We start from the raw sequence: 20,518 nt of genomic DNA, 5'->3' as shown, positions 1-20,518 counted from the left end.
GGAAGGAGATATTCCCTCCCTCAAAGCTATCAGAGTTGTACAGGTGCAGCCCAACATTCACAGGTTGCATTGCCATCTGGTCCCAATTCAAAGTGTGGACTTTAACATACAAAACCCTAAACAGCTTGGGGCCAGGCTCTCTGAGGGAGAGCCCATCTCCATTTGTTCCTGCCTGATCACTAAGGTCTTCATCAGAGGCCCTTCTTTGGGCCCCTTCCCCCAGTGAAGTGAGGGGGGGAGATGGCCAAAAGAAAGGCCTTCTCTGTAGCAGCACCCCAGTACCAAAAAAAATCCACCAGGTATCTTCACTCTTTTCTTCAGGCACCAAATGAAGACATTTTTAGCTGTAAACTGTTCAAAAGGCTCCTGAGCTGTGAATGGTATATCAATAAATAAATAAAATTTGTTTCATAATAACTTTGGTGAGTGAGTGGTTTTATAATTGGTATATTGCTGTTTCTGCTGCTGCACTGCATGTCTAGCTGCCAGACAATATTTATTATTATTTTAAAACACAGTTTTAACTGGTTTTATTGGCAATTGTTTAATTTTATTTTTGTTTCATCTCTGATTGTTTTATTCTCTTATTCTTTTGCTATTTTATCATTTAAATTGTACTGCTTTATTGGAATTTTATTGTTGTTTATGTGAGCCTTTGCTAAGAAGTGTGGCATATGCGTGCAGTAAGTAAGTGAATGAATGAATGAATGAGCCTATAGCAGTAAAATGTGCAAACTGAGGGTAGAGTTGGAGCTTTTTTGCCATTTCTACTTTTAAAACATTTGTTGGAAAGCAACAAAAAATGAACATGGTTGCAAAACATGATTAAGGGCATACAACAGCTTCAGTCTGCTTTGATAGGTCAAGTTTTTGCACAATGCAATGCCACTCTCCCTGTTCATTTGTGTGTGTGTGTGTGTGTGTGTGCGCGCGCGCATTTTTTTTTTTTAAATCTGGTTTGGTTTTGAAAAAAGTAAGTTATAAATAATGTTGTTTGCATGAGACTTCTTGATAGCAGACTGTGCAGAATCATGCTCATCAGGATACACATTAACTTCCCAGCAGATATCTGGCTAAGTTCACCATTATAATCAGTCCATTCTGTGGCATCCTTTTTCAATTTTTAGCATCATGATGAATACATTTCAGACATTCTGCTAAGTGGTTCCTAGTCATTTGTGTAAAGGACACAATTTGTGAGAATCTGTGACTTCACAGACTATCATCCAGGTGTCATCCAAGGCAAATAAGCAGAATACATAATTCATGTTCCTCTTCAGCAGGGCAAACAAAAATTGAAAATGTTGTATGTATCTCTTTCTCTCCTATTCACCCTCCTCCAAGACAGGATTTTCTTTTTTACACCTGTGCCAAAAAGCAAAGAGTTATAATTGCCTTAAAGGAAATTGATTTTTTAGTAATAAGTATAATTAAACTTTTCCCTGCATCAATTTTATTTGTCTTGACAGGTCTGAGGTTATCAGTGATCATCCTAAAAGCAATTACTTAAGTGTATCTTAAAGTATAAAATTGCCAGATGTGATACAGAAACAATTATTACTTAATGAATTTCTCTCCTTTGTACACACAAGATTGTGAAAGCTGAAGAATGGGTTTCCTCCTAATGGATATTATCATTTAATTGCTTAGGTACGTAAAGAATATGGGAAATGCCTGCGTACACATTGCTGTAGTGGGAAAAGTACAGAGAGCTCCATTGGCTCAGGAAAAACATCTGGGTCACGAACTCCTGGACGATACTCTACAGGATCACAGGTAAAGAGCGTTACTTTAGCACGAAGAGGGTCTAAGTTGTTTGTTGCCATGCCCAAATAGTTAATTGCTTGGTCATGATCACTGGAACTGTAATTTCATGCCTTTCCCCCCACTGAGTGTCCCCCTACCCTATTTCCATATCATTAGTTGCCACTTGCAGATATGGTGGGAAACCTAGCCAAATCACACCATTAATGACAATATGATATAGAGAAATGGTTTCAGGAAATTTTGGCAGTGATCAGAACAGCTAAGTGGAAACCAGTATGCCACTCCACCTTTGTCCTCTCCTCTGGCTTTGAGTCTTTCTATATGAGGTATCTATTGTACACTCAAAGTAGATTGTGGATGCTTTATTTGACAGAGTCTTCCTCCAGGGCTTCTCCCACTCTCTGCAACTATTGCAATAGATTTTTTTAAGCTTGAGGAAAGTCTGGTAGTATCTGCTAATAGCAGCATGAAACCCTCATGTATTTGCACAGTTCCAGTATACCACAGTGCTACCTAGTGCTTGTATACTGAACACAGAGAAAGGAAAAAAGAATCAGGTATCAGAAGCCTCGGGAATGTGGCAGGTTATACACTTGGTGCAGAAACCCCATTTTCTTTCTCTGTGCCAAATGTAAGTTGTAAACACTGTAGATTAGTGATCTGTCTTGTTTTGTTTTGTTTTTCAACATAATTGCCATGAAGCCATGTATAGAATTGCAAGACAAATCAATGGAACTGATAACCATTTATGAAACCTGTTCCCCCAGGGGCTCAGCTTTTACTCTAATTGTATATCCCTCATCTGTGTGCAGCATGCCATTTCACATCTTTGGTCACTTTTCAACTGCCAATCCCCTTATAAAGGATGCTTTTCCACTACATCTTTAAATACCAACTTCCATTTTAAAGCAGGGCAGGGCAAGCTATTGCACAGCAAATTAATACATCATACAGCAAGTAAAGAAGAGTCTGTGCTAATATGTAATAATGAGGCAGGGAAGGGAGGGATTTAGTCCCTGAACTTTGCTATGAAATGCGGGTGGTATGATTATATTAATGCACTTATTTAACTTCTAAAATGCTGGAAGGCATCCTGTTCTCCACCTCCTGTCTGTGAGCTTTAATCATGTGCTTCGGTGAATTCTTGCATTTGCCACCTTTTCCACCTATGTTTAATCAGCTGTCCCTGTGCTTGAATTGAAATCTGCCTGCAGTCATGATGCTCATTGCAACAGCCTTGAAGCGTCATACACTTCCTCGAATAATTTGCCTTTGGCCTTATTTCTTTGAATTTTGAGAGCAGTCCCAGGTTGCATTATGTGTTTATACTGTCAGATTTACCTCTTTATTCAGTAAAGCATAGACACAGTTTTATGAAGGGCAGTTCATATAAAATGTAGGAGCTTACAGCTTCATTAATAGAAAGCAGACACAAATGTCGTCTGCATTGTTAGTAGGTATAATTATAGCCATTTAATAAAACATAACCTGAGAGTCATTGAAGATTCAGATGCAGACACTAAAGCAGCAATTCTCTGAATGTGCAGAATGGAACCATCCAGTGTATCATTTATTTATTAAGTCCCTGGGTATCATAGTTATTAATTGATATGTGTTTATGAACATGGGGAGTCAAAATACCTGATTAACTACAGTGAGCACTTCCACTAACAAGGAGGACTCTAAAGCTGTGAAAATGGCAGGGACAGACCTGTATTCTAACAAGCATTGCTATTGCAAGTGTTGCCATTCAGCTGTAGCAGGCAAAGTATATTTGGTATGCAAAGGTGAGAATGACTACAGCACCCACTAATTGCTCCAAATATACCACAAAAACTTTTCTTAACTATTTTTAAATCTGGCTTTTCCCATAGAATCAATTTAGCATGAGAAAATGGACTACCACGCAGCAAACATGAAACTATATGCAATATGTCTAACAGCCATAACTATGGAAGGAACCTCATCCATTTTGATGCACCCTGAATTTCATGCTAACCATTTGGAGACATGATTCAAACAGATTTCAGAACTGAACAAGGTGGAACATATAAATTGGAAAAGAAAATAGTACAGATCAACAAACAGACCTAGTTATATAAAGGAAGATTCTGAAAGTCAAAGCCACTTTCTTTAATAAGAGGTTGTATCCATTTCAAGGATATTAGTGGTATTAAAGCACCTCCCCCCGCCCCAAATTTAAAAACCAAAGCATTGCATTTTAGAAAATATTTGCCAGCTATAGACAAAGGTATCTGACATATAATATAAACAGTCCAAGTTGTAAAGTTTATCCAAAGTGATCCCACAAACTCAACTTTAAATATGCCAATCTGTATACCAGCTTCTTCAAATTAATGATCAGTTAATGATCAAATTAATGATCATTTCAGATATCTCTCTGGGAATAAGTATTCCCAAATAAGTATCCCCAAATAAGTAATAAGATTTGGAAACCACTGAAATTGCTATTTAGCTAATACAGTATGAGATATTGTATCTCAGATAGGCATCAGTTCAGACTTTAAATAGTTAACCAAATACCTGGACAAATTGCTAAGAATGTTGAATAACTGCATCAAAACTGGAGCAGATGAGTTCAGAATAAATAATAAAAATGTCAATATAAACAATAATTTTTAATTCTAAACAATCATGCACAAAGCCATTTTTTGCTTTTCATTGTTTCAGCTGTGTGCCTGCCTTATTTCTCAAGAACCAAGATTGTTTTTATATTTATTGTTGTTAGCAAACAAAAATCACTCCAAAACAAACTTAAAACTGAAGGTAAAATAAAAATAAAAACAGCTAAGAATAATCAATGCTAATTTGCAGTGACAAAGCAAACCCATAAAAGCATTGAAATGCCATTAAAGCCTTATGTATTAGTACGTAACATCATGAAAGTGCTTCGGAAAATGAGTTACCAGTGTCAGGAAGTGAAGGCGAAGCACCATGCTGCAAGTGTACAATTGTACATGTGTGCACAGTTGTTGCCCTCAGAAATGAAGGTCACCTTTTGAGGCACACTGTAGGAAAGCTGTTGACGCTTTGAAAATAATAAACCCATTTCAATATACTGTACACCACGATGAAGGTAAAAAATTGTAGCACCGCTCTTGTAGCAGACACCAACTATCACAGAAGGTGAAAGATCAAGGACTCAGAGCACACAAGTCCTGAAAAGCATGACTTTGGACTCTGCATCATTGCACTATGCCACATGGCTTTTTTCAAGTCTGTTACCTGTTTGGTAGCTAACACATTTCCTGCCATTTAATGCACAGATGTACAAATAAGGTTGTATTCATGAAGTTATCACCATAAGTAGAAGACATGGCCATATCTCTTAAAGCAGGTACAGGGAAGAATGGTGTAAATAAAATGTAAATAACACATAGAATAGCCATACTCCTAAATGTTAAAGCGCAAGATTTACAAAGTGAGTCAGCATCTAAAGAGGAAATTAGGTCATGTCGCCATCACAGACAGCAGTACATTTCAAACCATTTCTGAAACAAGTGTGTTCTGCTGTGTGCAGGTTTTGTTCTGCACACACATGTCACTAGCTCCAGGCAGGCAGAGGACAGAGGAGATACCTTTGTCCAGACCTCTGATAAAATATTGGGGCCCTTCTTCTGATCAGAGGTCTGTTTAATAGAAAGAGTATCTATGTGAATTTGATCTGTGGCTAGGTCTTTGCCAAGACTCGTGTAGCTGTCACACTATGTCAGGAGGACATCCCAGAGTGTGCAAGCTTTACTGTCATCCATTAATGAAACACCTGTAGCAGCCGCTCGTGTGCTCCATAAGTGAGCTTTTGCACTGCTCTGGTCAGGCCATGTGCACAGTGTGGCAGATGCGAATGCGACTCTGTCAGCCCATACCTGGCATTCCCGAGGCTTCCCCATGGCTTGAATAAGGGCACCATCTGAATGTGGAACCACATGCGCAGCATCCACGCCAGCTTTTGGTGTGCTGTCTAGCTTCTCTCCAACCTACACACACAGCAGCAATGCAAGGGACATTGAACATGCAGACAGCATCGGCAGCATTAAGCAGGAGTTTGCCATTGCCTTTGATTATTTTGTATATCTTCCTCCATGTGGTCCATAGAGTGAAGCAAAGGTTGTTAAGGTGTTGCTTTTTGGTAGATCACAAAATGGGAGAATTACTCTGATTAATCTTCTGTCATTTTACAATGTACGTTGTACTCCTTGCTCATTAGCTAGCAACAAATTGTGGGTTGTATCATCTGTTGCTATATCTTCTTTGCTTCAGGGAGATCAGAGTTTAACAGGTTCTGTGATTTCCATAGGTGCTATTCTAAACATACTGAGTCTCTTCAGTTATTCTGAAATGACCCCAATGCACACTTTTGTGTTTTTTAGGGTTGTTGTCCAAATCTTACTGATGCATTAAATTAAAGAAATCGTACAGTTAGCCTCCAAATATGTTTCTAGATACATGAACCCTATTTTCCCCAATAATAAAAGTGGCCCACTTCTGAACAGCATGTCCTTCCATTTTTACTCTGTTAGTTTAATTATTAAGGTTAGACACAATGCAATTTTAAATAAAATGAATTCTCAATAATTACAGAATACATTGTTAGTGTAAGGGGCACCACAATCATATGTATGTCTATTCAGAGGTAAGCCTTATTGGATTCAATATAGGCATGAAGATTAAAAGCAATGAAAGCCTAATGAAAGATGCAATTAATATTCTACCGGGATTTCATACACGTAAGAAAGACATAGAACAGCACATATTACATTGGCTTCCTCCCTTTTAATGCAAGATTCCGTGAATTTATAATCTCCTGTAACTTACGGTGTTCTATTCTTTCTTATCATGTACTCAAAAGAATTTTATCTTAGATTTGCATGTTAACAGAAAAAAGATTTTCTCTTGATTCTACATACATTCCCACGTATCAAAATGAATATATTTCATGAAATGTTGCCCTCAGCTGATCATAACTATTTTTAACTTAGCTGGTCCAGAAACCAGATTTTTAAAATTCCTGGTGGTTTGTTTGTTTTTTTAACACAGTTGAGCGTCTGAGATGATAACTAAGACCAGTCCATCTCTTATTCTAATTTGAAAAGAAAATTGATCCATGGAGGTGTGTGCTTCTTCAGCATACTTTTGCTAACTTGAATTTTTAGATGCTTGTATTTTTTTCATCTTGTAAAGGTACCACCTTCTCCAGCAGGATTAAAATTTCACCCCTCTATTACTTCAGCTATTGGGAATCTGTCTAGGCATTTCTGTCTCTAACTATGTCCTACATGCTAAACAAATTATTAACCATAAGGTCCTAGACTGCGTACCTTCTGTATGTTTTCAACAATTCACCCCATAGGTGAAACAGCTCCACCCTATGCATGACCAATTCACATGGCTGCCATTTACCCAAGTGATGATGTGCCCCACAAAGGAGAGTGCATAACTTGCCCTTCCTAAACCTGTTTTATTTTATACTTTACAATTCTATAGAAAGTCAGGTACACAGACACGGATCCTTTGTGAGAAGGAGTATACCTTGGATTCGCCAGATGCCTGGGCCAGATGGAAAGAAATAATTTAGCCTACCCGCAATGTTGTTTTCCTCTGGCTGGTTAATATCCGAAAAAGATGCCAGGCTAGATGGCATCTTTTGGTTTGCTCCAGTAGGATAATTCTTATTTCCCAGTTATTTGTGATGCATGGTTCAAATGCCTTGCTTCCATCTCAGAATGGGTTCACTGTTCTCCCATTAAATGACAGCATCTACAAAAGCATACATTTCTGGCATCCTGAATACTAATGAAAAGTGAAGAATGGCTACCAGAGTGGTAAGTTAGGCAGCAGAAAGAAGATTATCATATCCTGCCTCTATGTGAGTGCAAGCAGGAGAGTAGAAATGTGGTTGGGAAATTTCACGATACAAAATTAGCACTTTCGAAAGCAATATGTGAACCAGAATTCAGCTGCCTTTGGCATATACACTTCCCTTGGTATTTTATGCCCTTCTCTGCATAAAATAGGGAAAAGAGTGCAGAGAAACACACATATATTCGTGAAATAAATATAAGGGAATTGCTCATAAAAATGTGTATACTAACCAAGTGTGCATTAAAAGATATATATTAGGGAAAATGCACACAAAAATCAGTACAAATGTTTGTGCAGACTTTTAAAAAGAATTAGAAATCAGTGGAATAGAATGAATGGAAGAATAGAACAGCAAGAAATCTAAAACTGACAAATTTGCCTATTCCTTGAGTAGAGAAACGTGGCTTTTGGAAACAGAGGCTTGGACCAAACTCTCCCCCACCCCTGCCCGGGATTCAGTGCACGTCCCATTCAGCTTTTGATCCAGTGCCTCTTCTCACTGATTTGCACTTTGTATCAGATTCAAGCCATGCAGGGCCTCTCATAGGCTTGGATCCTCCGGAAAAAGGAAACTCATAGAAACATAGAAACAGAACAAGTCAGAAGGGGTCTCCTGGGCTATCTAGTCTGACCCCTGGCTCATCTGCATCTGGATTTGAAAACAAATGCATAGGATGCTGTTGTCTTCTTTTCCTTTTGTGGGTGGTAGGATCCTGGACTATAGCAATTCGTTTTGCAGTATACTTGAAGAAACCTTTGTCCACGGGCTTGAGTTCAGGCTGCAAACTTGAACCCCTGGCTTTACCCCTGAGCTGGCAGAAGCTCTTCCATAATAATGGGAAGAAGATGCCATTGCTGTGCTGCTTAAAGTTCACCTTCTGCCCCTTCCTTGTGTCCTTCTCCAGAGCCGCATTCGCAGGATGTGGAATGACACTGTTCGAAAGCAGTCTGAGTCCTCCTTCATCACTGGTGATATAAACAGTTCAGCGTCACTTAACAGAGGTAATTATGGGCTTTTCAAATATGTATAACCTTTGTAATTACTAAGGAGTCTAAGCAGCAACGCTTTGTCAACCTTGAAATGTGCTGTACCTTGTTTCCTTGGATTAAAATGTTACGACAGAACAGACAAGAGAGCATTGTGCACTACTTTTCATTAACTAAAATTATTTTTTTAAATGCTGCTTCTTGTTTCTAAAGACAATTGAAAGACAATTCCAGTGGGGTGGGGGAAGGGGCAGTGGGGCAGAATATTCCTTTAGTCAGCTGCTAAATGCCAAGAACTGAAAGTTGTCAAGCTTCATTGCTAGTAATGAAATGGGTAATTATGGAGTAAAAAAAAGTCTGCTAAGCATTGTTGTCCTAAGAAAAGAACAATTTTGAAGACTTTCTGAAGGTGAAAAACTGCAGTTTAATATGGAGCAAAACCATCTTCCCATATGTGCAGAATGGATGTCTGACTCACTCAGTTCACAAGGTTTCTGTAGGAAATTCTGTTACTGTATAAAATGGACTAGTAACTTCTGACAGGGAGTATGCCCTCAACCAGGCCTGAATATTAGGGGAAAAAAACCATGAAACTTCTAGACATTAGAAAATCATGAATAGCAGTGTGGTGTAGTGGTTAAGCGTATAGGCCTGGGTCTCACGAGATATGGGTACTGATCCCTGCTCAGCCATGAAGCCCACTGGGTAAGTTTGGGCCAGTCACAGACTCTCAGCCCAATCTACCTCACAGGGTTGTTGTGGGGGCGGATGACATAAGCTGCCTTGAATTCCTTGAAAGGAAAAAAGGTGGATATAAATACAATAAATAATAAACTAGAGTTTGGAAAACAACATTCTGTGCCCAGTTCCAAGTCATGTTGCACCCTGAAGGCATGAAAAAACACCCTTTCCTTCCTCCATGGGCCGCCTTCCTGCCTCTTTCCCCACCTGCCTGGCTACCTTGTCTGCTGTTCTAACAGCTGCAATCATGAGATGGAGGGAGGGAAGGACCACCCACAGTGTTATGGCTATGGGAAATGGTGGGAAATGTTTTCCAGTTCTACTGACTTGTTTTGCTGGAGTTGGAAAAACTCTTTCCTGGAGTGTCCCTGGAGCCAAGCATGCTCAAGCACTGCTTGACTGCTGCTAGAGCATCAGTTACGGCATGTGGGTGAGAGAAGCACTGAGCCAATATGGAGGCAATATAGGGCTGAAGTGATATTTTTAAACCCCCAAGGTGCTCAATTAGTTCTTCTCCAGAATTAATTAGGTCAGGAGATGTATTTGCCTGAAAGCTACCCAAATCCGAATGCCTTCTCCCTCTTTCTTAACTCAACTGAAAAATCTTGAACAACAATTGAATTAATGCTGATTCTCTCTTGTATTAATTAGTGTTAAATAACCACATTCTTTGCACAGTTGACATATGTATACAAGATTAACTGGATTAATGTGATTAGGGACTCCTTGGATTACACTTATAAACTGCAAGGAATTGGAAGTGCCCACACATGATGTGGAATTTCCTAGGGATTTATTTAAATAGCTCTGGAGAACACATTCTCCATATAAAAGACAGCAATGTGTTGTTTTTTATAATTTCTGTGCCTTCCTTTAATGAGTCTTCAAAAATTTGCTGGATATGATTTGCTATGATCATAGCATCCAATTTACGAGACTGTCCAGCCCCACAGGAAAATGTGTGATTTCTGTACCTGTGCATTGTGTACCTTGGATACTTTCCTCTCCAGAATAAAATATTGCAACAAGAACAAACATTTTGGAATAGCTATTTCTTGCCTTGGTGCTTTTTTTTTTTAAAGCTTCTAAACATGCACCAGAACAGTTTTTTGGACTAGCCAAATGCCCAGCTACCTCACTGTGCATGCTGGCCCTTGTTTTCTACTTCAGTGTCAGCCAACAGTTCACTCTAATTAATTTGGTCTTGCCTTCCACCAGGCATTGATTGCAGCCTTACTAGCACCTGCCAGTTGGTTCACTTTTCCCTGTGATGTGCCCGTTTGGCACACCACTAGCTTTAACAGTCTTGCCTGCCTGCCCACCTGCCTGCTAGGGAAAAAATATGCTAGTTTAAAAATATCAACAGCCAAGGGCAAAAGGCTTCGGCAAGGGGCGGCATAGAAATGTTTTAAGGAAGGAAGGAAGGAAGGAAGGAAGGAAGGAAGGAAGGAAGGAAGCTAAAACCAGCAAAGCCAGGAAAGCTCACATGGACAAAAAGCATGCTGAATGCAGGTGAATCTCTCTTCAGGTCTGATGTTCTGTTTCTCATTAGGGTTGTTTTGGTCCGATCTTGAAAGACTGTGCATGGCCTCAAGTACAGATTAAAAGAATTGTCTGTCTGTCTGTCTGTCTGTCTAAAATTATGCATAGGGCACCTGTAAGAGCAAACCTTTTACATGCCTCTGTTATGATTTGCTCTACTGGATGAATTGAGCCAACTCTGTCCACAAAGGTCTTGCATATTATAGTTAGGAACTGTTTTTTTCTCTGCATCATGTACCTTCTACTATTTTCTATAAACAATTCCATTGCAAGGTAGACAACGCTGTCTGGAGAGATTACTTCAGAGGGTATATGCGGACAGGTGTGGGATTCCTGTTTCCCTTGTCATCGGATGTTTTCAGTATGTCCACACCTATCCAGATCAGAAATACTTTGGAGCCTGTAGGCTTGTGAGGTACCTTTAAATTGCAGAATTAGCACCAGCCTAGAGCACTTAAACCAACCATTTATCAAAGAAAAAGAGATAACAGAATCAACAAATTGGGTGATTTAAGAAATAAGTCATAGCAATTAGTCTTTAAAAAAATAAAAGCAAATCTGCTCTTGGTGCCTATTGAAGATTTTTTAACAAACAAATTTCCATGAAGTGATGTTTGAGGCAGAGGGTTACAGCACTCAAGGGGAGTTGATATTTTTCTCCCCATCTGTGAAACTATCAGAATCATGCTCCCCTGTAATCCATGTGTTTTAAAAAATGTCCATAGCACACACCCATTGTCTATTGTGATTTTAACATTAAAATTTTAAATATGATTTTAATATTTATATATAAACAGCTTGGAGGGGCTAATAATCCACAATATAGAAATATTAGGAATAAATACAGCATTTGTTTCAAAATGACTGGAAGGTGCAGGAAGATCCTTCAGGCACAGGCCACTTCACCCCACGGGCGTCTCCCTCACCCCCCACGGCAGCCCTCTTTTGACAGGTTGAGCTATTGCAGCAGCTGGAGCAATTGCTCCATTCAGTTAAATGCAAACAAAAAGGTGCTTTCCAAAAAGGCTGCCCGTCCCACCCCACCCCTGATGGCTAGCTGTGTCCGTACCCCCACGGGTTGTTGGTGCAATTTCAGAAGGGCAGTATCTCCTCTGCCATGCAGAAGAACAGAGAATGTGGTGGGACAGGTGGAGACAGAGAAGAAGAGGAACCAGAGAGGGAGAAAGGGCACCAGCCCACTGTGGGTTCTCTGCTCACAGTGAAGCTGCAGGCATGTGTGGGACTCATGCAGCTATCATTTCAAATATGCAAACCCCCCTGGGGTTGGCATATCATGTGAATCTGCTGAGCATGCATGGTAACCCTCACACATGGTCTCTTGTAAGGTTATTGCATTACTCAGAATCACCCGATTTGCATAACAAAGCAAACCCAAGTGCCCTGAGGCACTGCAACTCATCATGAGTTATTTAACCCTTGATGAGCTGCACCATGTCAGAGCATGTACATGTGCCTGCCCCCCACATACACACACCTTCAACCACACAGAAGGAGGGCGTATGTCCAACAGTTGTGTGATTGGCTGCCCACCAACCCTGAGCAGCCAATTTGTGGCGCTGCCCAGAATTCCAGTTTTGAAAAGATGGCTCCTTGAACTGGACCCAGTGCTTCAGGTGAGGTGTGCATAATGCAATGAAGTGGAGCCTTTACTTTTCATTAATAATAACTTTTCATGGCTACAATAGTATTAATGCAACCAAAAATCACATGTTTGCAGCTATATCACAGAGCTCACTCATATTCAGCTGCAGTCTCCTTTCACACATATGGACTGCCAAGCCATTTCTGAATTTATGCATTTGCCTAAACACAGAACTTTGCATTTGTCTGATACATTTCAGTTCAGACAGCTTCACTACCTTTTTCCATTCTAAGATTAAATTTCATTCCCCTTTTCTGGGGTGTTACTTATCCCTCCCAGTCTTCTATCATCCATAACTTTTGGTAAGAATTCCTCCTACCCTTCATCTATACGTATCTAAATGTTCAAAGTGCAAAGCCAAAGTCAGTCATGGGGCACCCCATACAAAATCCCAGTTTGTGCATCCACATGATCATTTTGACTGCATTTCGTGCAATTGCCAACCAGACAGTTTTTCAGATGCTTTGCTGAACTCTACAAATCCATTAAGAGCTTTCCTACATAAGACATTTATTGGGCATCTGTCACTCTTCACTCCTGGTTCTTTGTCGGTTGCTTAGATGACCTCATGACCCTCCAGCTTTGCTTGTATTGTTAAAAACCGTTTTCCCAGGTTTTCTTTTTCTTTCTTTTTTTAGAGTGAGGAGAATGGAAGTTTGTTTCTAACTGTTTCTGTATTGTGTTGACAATACACAAGAAAATATATTGTCCTATTTGTGTCATTGCATCATTTCACCATAGTATAGCACCACCTACAGGTTATGTAGCAGAGAAGCAGAAAAGCAAAAGCTTTTCGTATAGCGCTCAAATCTCAATTCTGCAATAATGTCAAAAGTAGATATTGTGGATTAATAGCCTCAAGTAGAAAAGCATTAAATTAGTAACCTAATCAAAAAGGGTAGTAAGATATTTCTAACAGGACTTCTTTACAAATGCTTATTCTCATCTAACAATTGTTCCTTTGTTATCCAGATGCTTATAGCTGGATTCCTTTATAATCTGACCTGCTATTGGCCATCATACTGCAGTCAGACTGACTGGCTTTTGGTTCCTTTAGAGCCATCTTTTCCCCATTTCTGAAGCATGGAACAAGATTTGTCAGGCTCCCACTCTGTGGCACCTAACTCATTCAGTAGGGCTATGGTGATGTTATTCTGCTATTATGGCTCAGTCCTGTGCATAAGCAAATTTGGCTTTTGAGCACCAAGCTCAAAAACTCACTCTGAGGTTGAATTTGTGACTCTTGGCACAGAAAGTGTCATGCCAGTTTCAGCTGCAAGGTTGTAAAAGCAACCCGGGAAATGGGCTGTTGTGGGCAGTCTGGAGGGCAGGAGGACCAGCCCTACAGCATAATCGGTGTCTCAGCAGCACCTCTGTCTCCCTTGTTCAGGCTTCCAGACAAACAACTTGCATAGCTGAAATCAGCTTAGTGCTTTGCTGGGCAAGAGAGGCAGGGAGGCAATGCTTGCCTCTCCTCTTCTTCCACCCTTCGTGGGATGCCCATAATCTTCTGAGTTCGAAGAGTTATTGCTAGCCTCATTGCATTGCATTGCATTGCACTGCATACAATCTTGAAAAAGCAAAACCAGGTTCAAAATTAAGCTAGCAAGTTCATTCAGTACTCTAGGATACATTTCATTTGGCCTCCCTGAAGACAAATTTAGGGTAGCTACGTGTTTTCTGATTTTAAAAACTCATGAAAGCCTGCTTTTTACTAGGTTGTACATAGTTCCAGTTTTGGGAGCAAAAAATGGGAAATGCACAGTTCTGTGCAGTGTGTTAACATTTTGTCGTCCTTGTTAAAGAGGAAACCTTCATTTTCTTCCCCTTGCTATGAGCATCCCCGAGAAAGCCTTTCTCCTAGACAACCTCAGCTTGTTCTGAGCTGCAGCTTTCTGACGCTGCCCATACCTCACCTCTACTCTTCGCCTTTCTTTCTGTTGTTCACATCATTATTAATCAGCAGCAGCATTAGCATTTTCAACTCATCACTAAACTTTTTGGTGACATGTTGGCTATTTTTATATATCGTACTTTAATCCTTCACTGAGGTAATAATTAAAAATGACTTAACTCTTTCTTCAGGAGTCTCACACAAGTAAGGTTTCTTTTCACATTAGTGTCTGTTGCATTTCTCAGAGCATAGATTAATTTCCTTAAAATCTAAGGTATAGTTTCCTTTGGTTTTCCATAAGATCAGTAATTCTAGCATTCTCTGGTCACTTTCCCCTAAAGTTCCCAGTGCTTAAACCATCAGGATTTTTAAGCAGTATTAAGATCAAGTCACCAGTAACCAGTTATTTCAGTTGTTCTTCCATGTCCTGAAGGAAAAAGTAGTCAGCAAGACATGCCAGGAAATTGTTGGAGATTCCACACCAGCTGGACCTGGCAATTAGCATCGGCTAGGAGGCAGCACTGAGCAGGGGATTGGACCTGAGGGCTTTACTGGACCTTTCCAACCCTCTCCTTCTCTTTGATTTTAGGCTTATTAATAGAATTAGAGCAAGCATGGAAAAAGCTGCTTAATGCCACCCATCACTACGTATGGAAACTCCTTCATATGAAGCAACAGAGGCTTTCTGCGATAGGGGCGGCATAAAAATGCTATAAATAAACAAACAAACAGTCTGGATTGAGAAAAAAATTCCCCTCCATTGGCACCAATTTCCACCCAAAGCAAATTCCAGCTTCAGAAGAGGAATTTTCCTTACGACTGCAGCTAAGGAGAAGAGAGTTCAGTTTTCTCCCCATGTGTGCTTTGATTCTTTAATTACCACCCCCTGCAGCTGAAGTTGTTTGTATTTTTGAAAACTGATTCATTAAGTAAAAAGATGAATTTAAGATCTGATGTAGTTTGATCCTGAGACTCCTGAATGAGCTATGTAAAATTAAGCCACAGACATTCTGCCTTACATGGCTTAGCCTTCCAAATGCTCCTTTATGAGCACATTTTTTGCTGAATCGCAGTCTGCTTCTAGCCCAATTGAAGAAGTTCATTTTAACATTTAAGTGTTTAAGCTTGGCCTGAGACACAGGAGAGGCAGTGCGACGGTGTATTGGGCAGGGTATCTTGAACTGGGGAAGCCAAGGTTTACGTTTCCATCCAGTTGTGAAGCTCACAAACTCTGCCTCACAGGATTGCTGTGAGGATATGTGGGAGTGGTGCAGAAAAGACTTTCTGCGCACACCACATATACTACGTGGGGCTTGCTGAAGGATGGGGAGGATATAAATGCAAAAGGGAAGTAGGGCCTGACAGACCCTCTCTTCCAACTCACAGCGCCACGATTGCAAGGTGATCACAGAAGCAGGCGAGGAGACATATTCTGCTGGGCCTCCTCTGGAAGAGACCCTGGTGAAAGGCCAGGTTGCACACCACTGCCTCAAGTACTGAATGGGGCCTAGGGAGGTGGCCTGCAGCAGCAGGGAAGCCAGTGACAGCTGTGCAAGGTGCCACTTGGGCACGTTGGGCAGCTGTCATTAGAGCCACTTGGCCAGAGCCTTTTCTTTCTTTCTGACTTTCTGCTGCTTTGGCCAATCGTCTCTGTAGACTTAAAGGCTTCATCTGACCTTGTTGTGGTATTTTATTTATTTATTTATCAAAAGCTTTTCTGTCCCATCCCCTACAGAATGTCTCGGGATGGCTTACGATAAATACCTGGGTTTGGATCTCATGGGAACCCTAGAAGTGACTGCAGCAAGTCAAGGGTGGGCAGTTTCGGTAAACCTAGTCAAAATATTCCTTTAAAGGCAACTCTGGATGTTCAGGGGTGGTGCCCAGTGGAGTAGCAGTACATCCTGAAGTGCAGGTGCTTCTTATGACAGTCCCTAGGGAGATTCCACATATACAAGCAGCTGTGTTGATCCTAATCAACAGCCCAATTGTAGCAGATTGCATTTTCACTAGGAGATTTTTCATAAAGGAATGGGTCTTAATATGCCATTCAATACTTCACATTATATCAGAACTAGCTCCCAGAATATTCCTGCTGGGAAAATGTATTTCCTCAACTACCACTCAGAGGGAACAGAAAAACCTCAGGTGATGCCAACAAATGATGCCATTACCCCACTAATCAAAAAGTCCCAGAGCTTAAACCTGCAAGCACTGGCTCACAACTATACAGATACTTCCTGGGGACTGGGCACCAGGAACCCTGTGCAGCCAGGGTTCCAGCTCCTGTGGGTGCCCCTGTGCATAGGCTTCCCACATCCAAACGTGACTTTGGGGTCCAGGCTGGGGAATGATGTGCAAACTCATGGGGAAGGATGCAACATTCTCTGTAGCCTCTTGAAATGGGTGAAATGTAGCATATGAAAGCCACTCCTGGTTGCATACAAAAGCTTGTAAAATCAGTATTCTCTTCCATATCGCAAATGGGGCAGGGGACTGAAGGAGAAGCTTTGCTAAGATTTGTGGTTGAAGCAAGATTTGAACCAGAACTTTCCTGATCCTTGGCCCAACTTGTGCATCAGCTGTATATCTCTTTGAACAAGGCTGTTGTGTTCAGTCTTTGCTACAGAAAACTGCTGATTGGTTGATAGTTAGTAATGATGATACTGATATGTATAATTGTCTGGTTTGGAATATGCAGCAACTTATTCTGTTTGGCTCAATTACAAATAATTCCCCCTACATTTTTATAGCTTCAAATCAAAAAGCAATCTATTAAAGACAATGATAATGCAAAACAATATATGACAATAGGCAATCCAGCATAGCAGGAATGGGCTAGAGCTTCAACTAACATGTTCTTCACTCTTCTCAGAGCCAAACTTGGTATGTATTTCAGCATTGTGTGGTCCTTTTAAAAGCTTCATAGAGTAGCTCCAAAGGGAAGGGTGGCCAGAATTGGGGCCACTTAACCCAATTCCCCTCCCCCTATCTCAGTGAAATTTCCTCTGCCTGGTAGCCACTATTTGTGTCAGGAGGTTGGAAGAAGCTGTCTTGAAAGCAAAAGATCAGCTTTAGGGGAGTGGGAAGGTTGATACTAGAGCTTGGGAGAAGGGAGAGAGATTTGAACAAAATTGGCTTGAACCCTAATCAGGCCCAGCTGCAGCTTCTGTTCAAAACTTTAAAAAGAATTGTGTTGTACCAGATTACACATTTAACAAAACCTGTACTTTGGCCCTAAACTCTCTGCTTCCACAAATGCACACAGGAGCAGAAAAAGGACACAGTTCATTTTGCTTCTAGTTCTTGGGGGATGCACTGGCAGTTGCTACCTTGAATGTATACATATTTGAATAACTATTTCCTATTTTACTGTTTACAGAATGTACATGATATACAAAGATATAATCTGAAAAGTATACAGGAAAAAGAATAGTGTTTTTGTAACTGTATTCTGAGATGATCAGTTTTGATTTCAGTTTCATTTCTCCATAATAAATTGAGCAAATTAATCTCAAATTCAAACAGTGGGAATCTATGCCTGAAAAGAAGTTAAAATTCAGTACCATAATAACCTGGCTTCCATCCTGGAAAACCTAAGCATTTTCAGAATGAAATCTCCGATTACCTCTTTCCTTCTGTGAATACAGGGCAATTTCCAGTGGCATCATTCCAATCTGCAAACTCAAATAACACTAGTGGAGCTCCACCAAATTATTCCATGCATAAGCAGTTGCCCATTAGTTTTGCACATCTGGTCATGCAAGCAGTTGCACAACTGATTGTAGAACAGGTTGTGCAAGCAGCATGTGCAGCCCATGCAGCAAAGACATACTGGAGTGCCAGAGGACTAACTACATACTGGAGGAAGTGAGACACACACACTCACATAGCCCATTCCAGGCTGCCTCATGATCACTGGGGAAAGGCTGCAGCCTTCTCCCTTCCCCAGGTACCCCAACCAGGTTGTGGAAGTAAAGCACTGCTCTGAGGTGCTTGCTTACCATTGTGGTGCCCAAGGCCTTGCTGCTTATCTCCAGTCTCTGAGGAGAGGGAAGGGGAGGAGAACCTTGCTAGAGCTAACCAGGGGATCCCTTGCTTCTCTCTGTTGTCTTGCGAGCAATCAAAGTAAGCCATGAAGTGTCATGGCAGTGGCAGATGCAGGGGGCAGCACCCATTTTAAATGGTTTTGTTTTAACAGCTGATTTCTATATCAAGTTGTCGTTACATACTGGTTTCTTGAGAGGAGTGCCAGTGTTCCTGTCAGCGTTCTGGCAGTGGAGAGTAGCAAGAAAGAGTGATGAAGTTCTGAAGACTGAAAGAATCACTCTCACCAATGCACAGATCACAGAAGAAAAGTGGACAGGAAGGAAAAGGGAAAGTTGGAATCCTATGCAGGTTTTCTTAGAAGGAAGCCTTTCAGACAGTCCAGGGACATATCTGTATCTCTGTCCTCTAATCCTTCCAGTTTGGCTGCATCTTTCCTCAACGCTAGTGTCCAGAACTGGACACTGTACTCAAATGAGGCCTAAATAGTGCTGAGTAAAGGAAAACCAGTACTTCACATGGTTCTTCCCATCTGGATTTGGGTCTGAAAGACCTGAAAGTTTTGGGGTCCAAATCAGATGGGAAAGTGTGGACACGTGGAAGATAAGTTGTAAACAAATGCAGTTTGTGACATTTCACAACATCTTTGCTAATCACAGGGTACCACGGCTAAGGTGTCAGCCTTACCTTCTAGTGTCCTGGTTTTACAGCTCAATCCAACAGGAGATAGTCTTAACTCTGGCCTTAAACCAGTGGTGAGTTTATCCCTGATTTACAAATAGACTAGCAGAGTTTAGTGGAAACAATAGAGCACTCCAATAGTAGCCAGAAAACTCCCAGTAAGTAATTTGTACTGCCCCCTCGAGGCAGCAATATCCTTTTGCTGCCAGTTTCAGCTCACCTGACAACAGCCTCTCAACCCTCTCTTAAGCTATTTCCTGTGATTATTTTCCAGTGATGAAACATCAAGCAGAAATGCATTCAATAAAGGAAGATGTGACCAACATCTGAAACAATATTTTGTTGCTTATTAGGCACTGCAACTGAGTTAGGAGGTAAATAAGTAAAAGACTAAAATAAATAAAAGCCATTATCAGAAAATAAAGAAAATGCTGCTGGCAGGATGTTTTCTGAGTGCCTCTCTTCTCACTTGCATTTCTCCATAGTTCTTCAACTTCAGCCAAATGGAGAGAAAAATAAAGATGAAACCTTTCTGTTGCCTGATTTTGTCTTGGGGGATTTTTGCTGCGATAGGCAAATACGCATGAGAGTTCTGCAGGATTCTTCATCCAGTTGCAGAGCCGTTGAGCATTAAAGGTTAGGAAAGTTGTGGCCCTGCTATTTAAACTCAAAGCTGGTGTCTCACCTCTTTATCCCAGGGTCTGGGTGTGAATACCTTAAGGGGTTTTTTGTGGGGGATGAAGAACCTGGCAATAACTGGGCTCAGAAAGGTAGCACAGATGGACTGCGTGTGGCTGACATTGGCCGAGTGACCCTGCAACAAGATGATAATGGCAAAGCAATAGGAAAGGGTTTAGGGAAGCAGGGGGCAGGAGCCATTTCGGGGGTCTTCATGAAATATTTAAAGAGGCTAAGGGTATTTTATTTGGGCACTTGGACATGCAGATGTGCATGCTAAAGTATTGGGCACCATCCAGTATGACAGTAATGCTGACATAAATGACCTTGCACGAGATACAAAACCTCCAGTGCAACACCAACAGCATTTGTGGACAGAAAGGTCTGCCAGGGAAATGTGTCACACCGACAAGTGCTATTGGTCTTACACAAGAGTCATTTATACAGATACCATCTAGCTCACATTTGTGGTAGTGCCTCACTTGATTTGGGGGCCAAAGTAGAGTATAAACCAAATAAATAGACGTAGTGTTCTGCATATTCTGCTGTTCAGGCCTAAGACTTGTATGCTGAGCACATAAATCACTGAGGGCATTCTTTAGTCTAGCCTTTTGAGGACATTTCAGTCAAAACAC

The 20,518-nt window shown here is 40.9% G+C and overlaps 1 protein-coding gene across 2 annotated transcripts in view; it reads left to right on the top strand.

The window, feature by feature from the left end:
* Nucleotides 1-20,518, top strand: part of ADGRL3 (adhesion G protein-coupled receptor L3) — a 394,878-nt gene that overhangs the window by 342,792 nt on the left and 31,568 nt on the right. For both annotated transcript variants that reach the window (XM_044449737.1, XM_044449736.1), the window contains 2 exons: nt 1,651-1,776; nt 8,556-8,652. In XM_044449737.1, the coding sequence (XP_044305672.1) occupies nt 1,651-1,776; nt 8,556-8,652 (223 nt within the window). The remainder of the gene's footprint in view (nt 1-1,650; nt 1,777-8,555; nt 8,653-20,518) is intronic.

Source organism: Varanus komodoensis, unplaced genomic scaffold, assembly GCF_004798865.1.
Source record: "Varanus komodoensis strain SLA01 unplaced genomic scaffold, ASM479886v1 scaffold60, whole genome shotgun sequence".
NCBI lineage: Eukaryota > Metazoa > Chordata > Lepidosauria > Squamata > Varanidae > Varanus > Varanus komodoensis.
The sequence above is the reverse complement of the archived record's forward strand: the minus strand, read 5'-3'. Positions and strand labels throughout refer to the sequence as shown.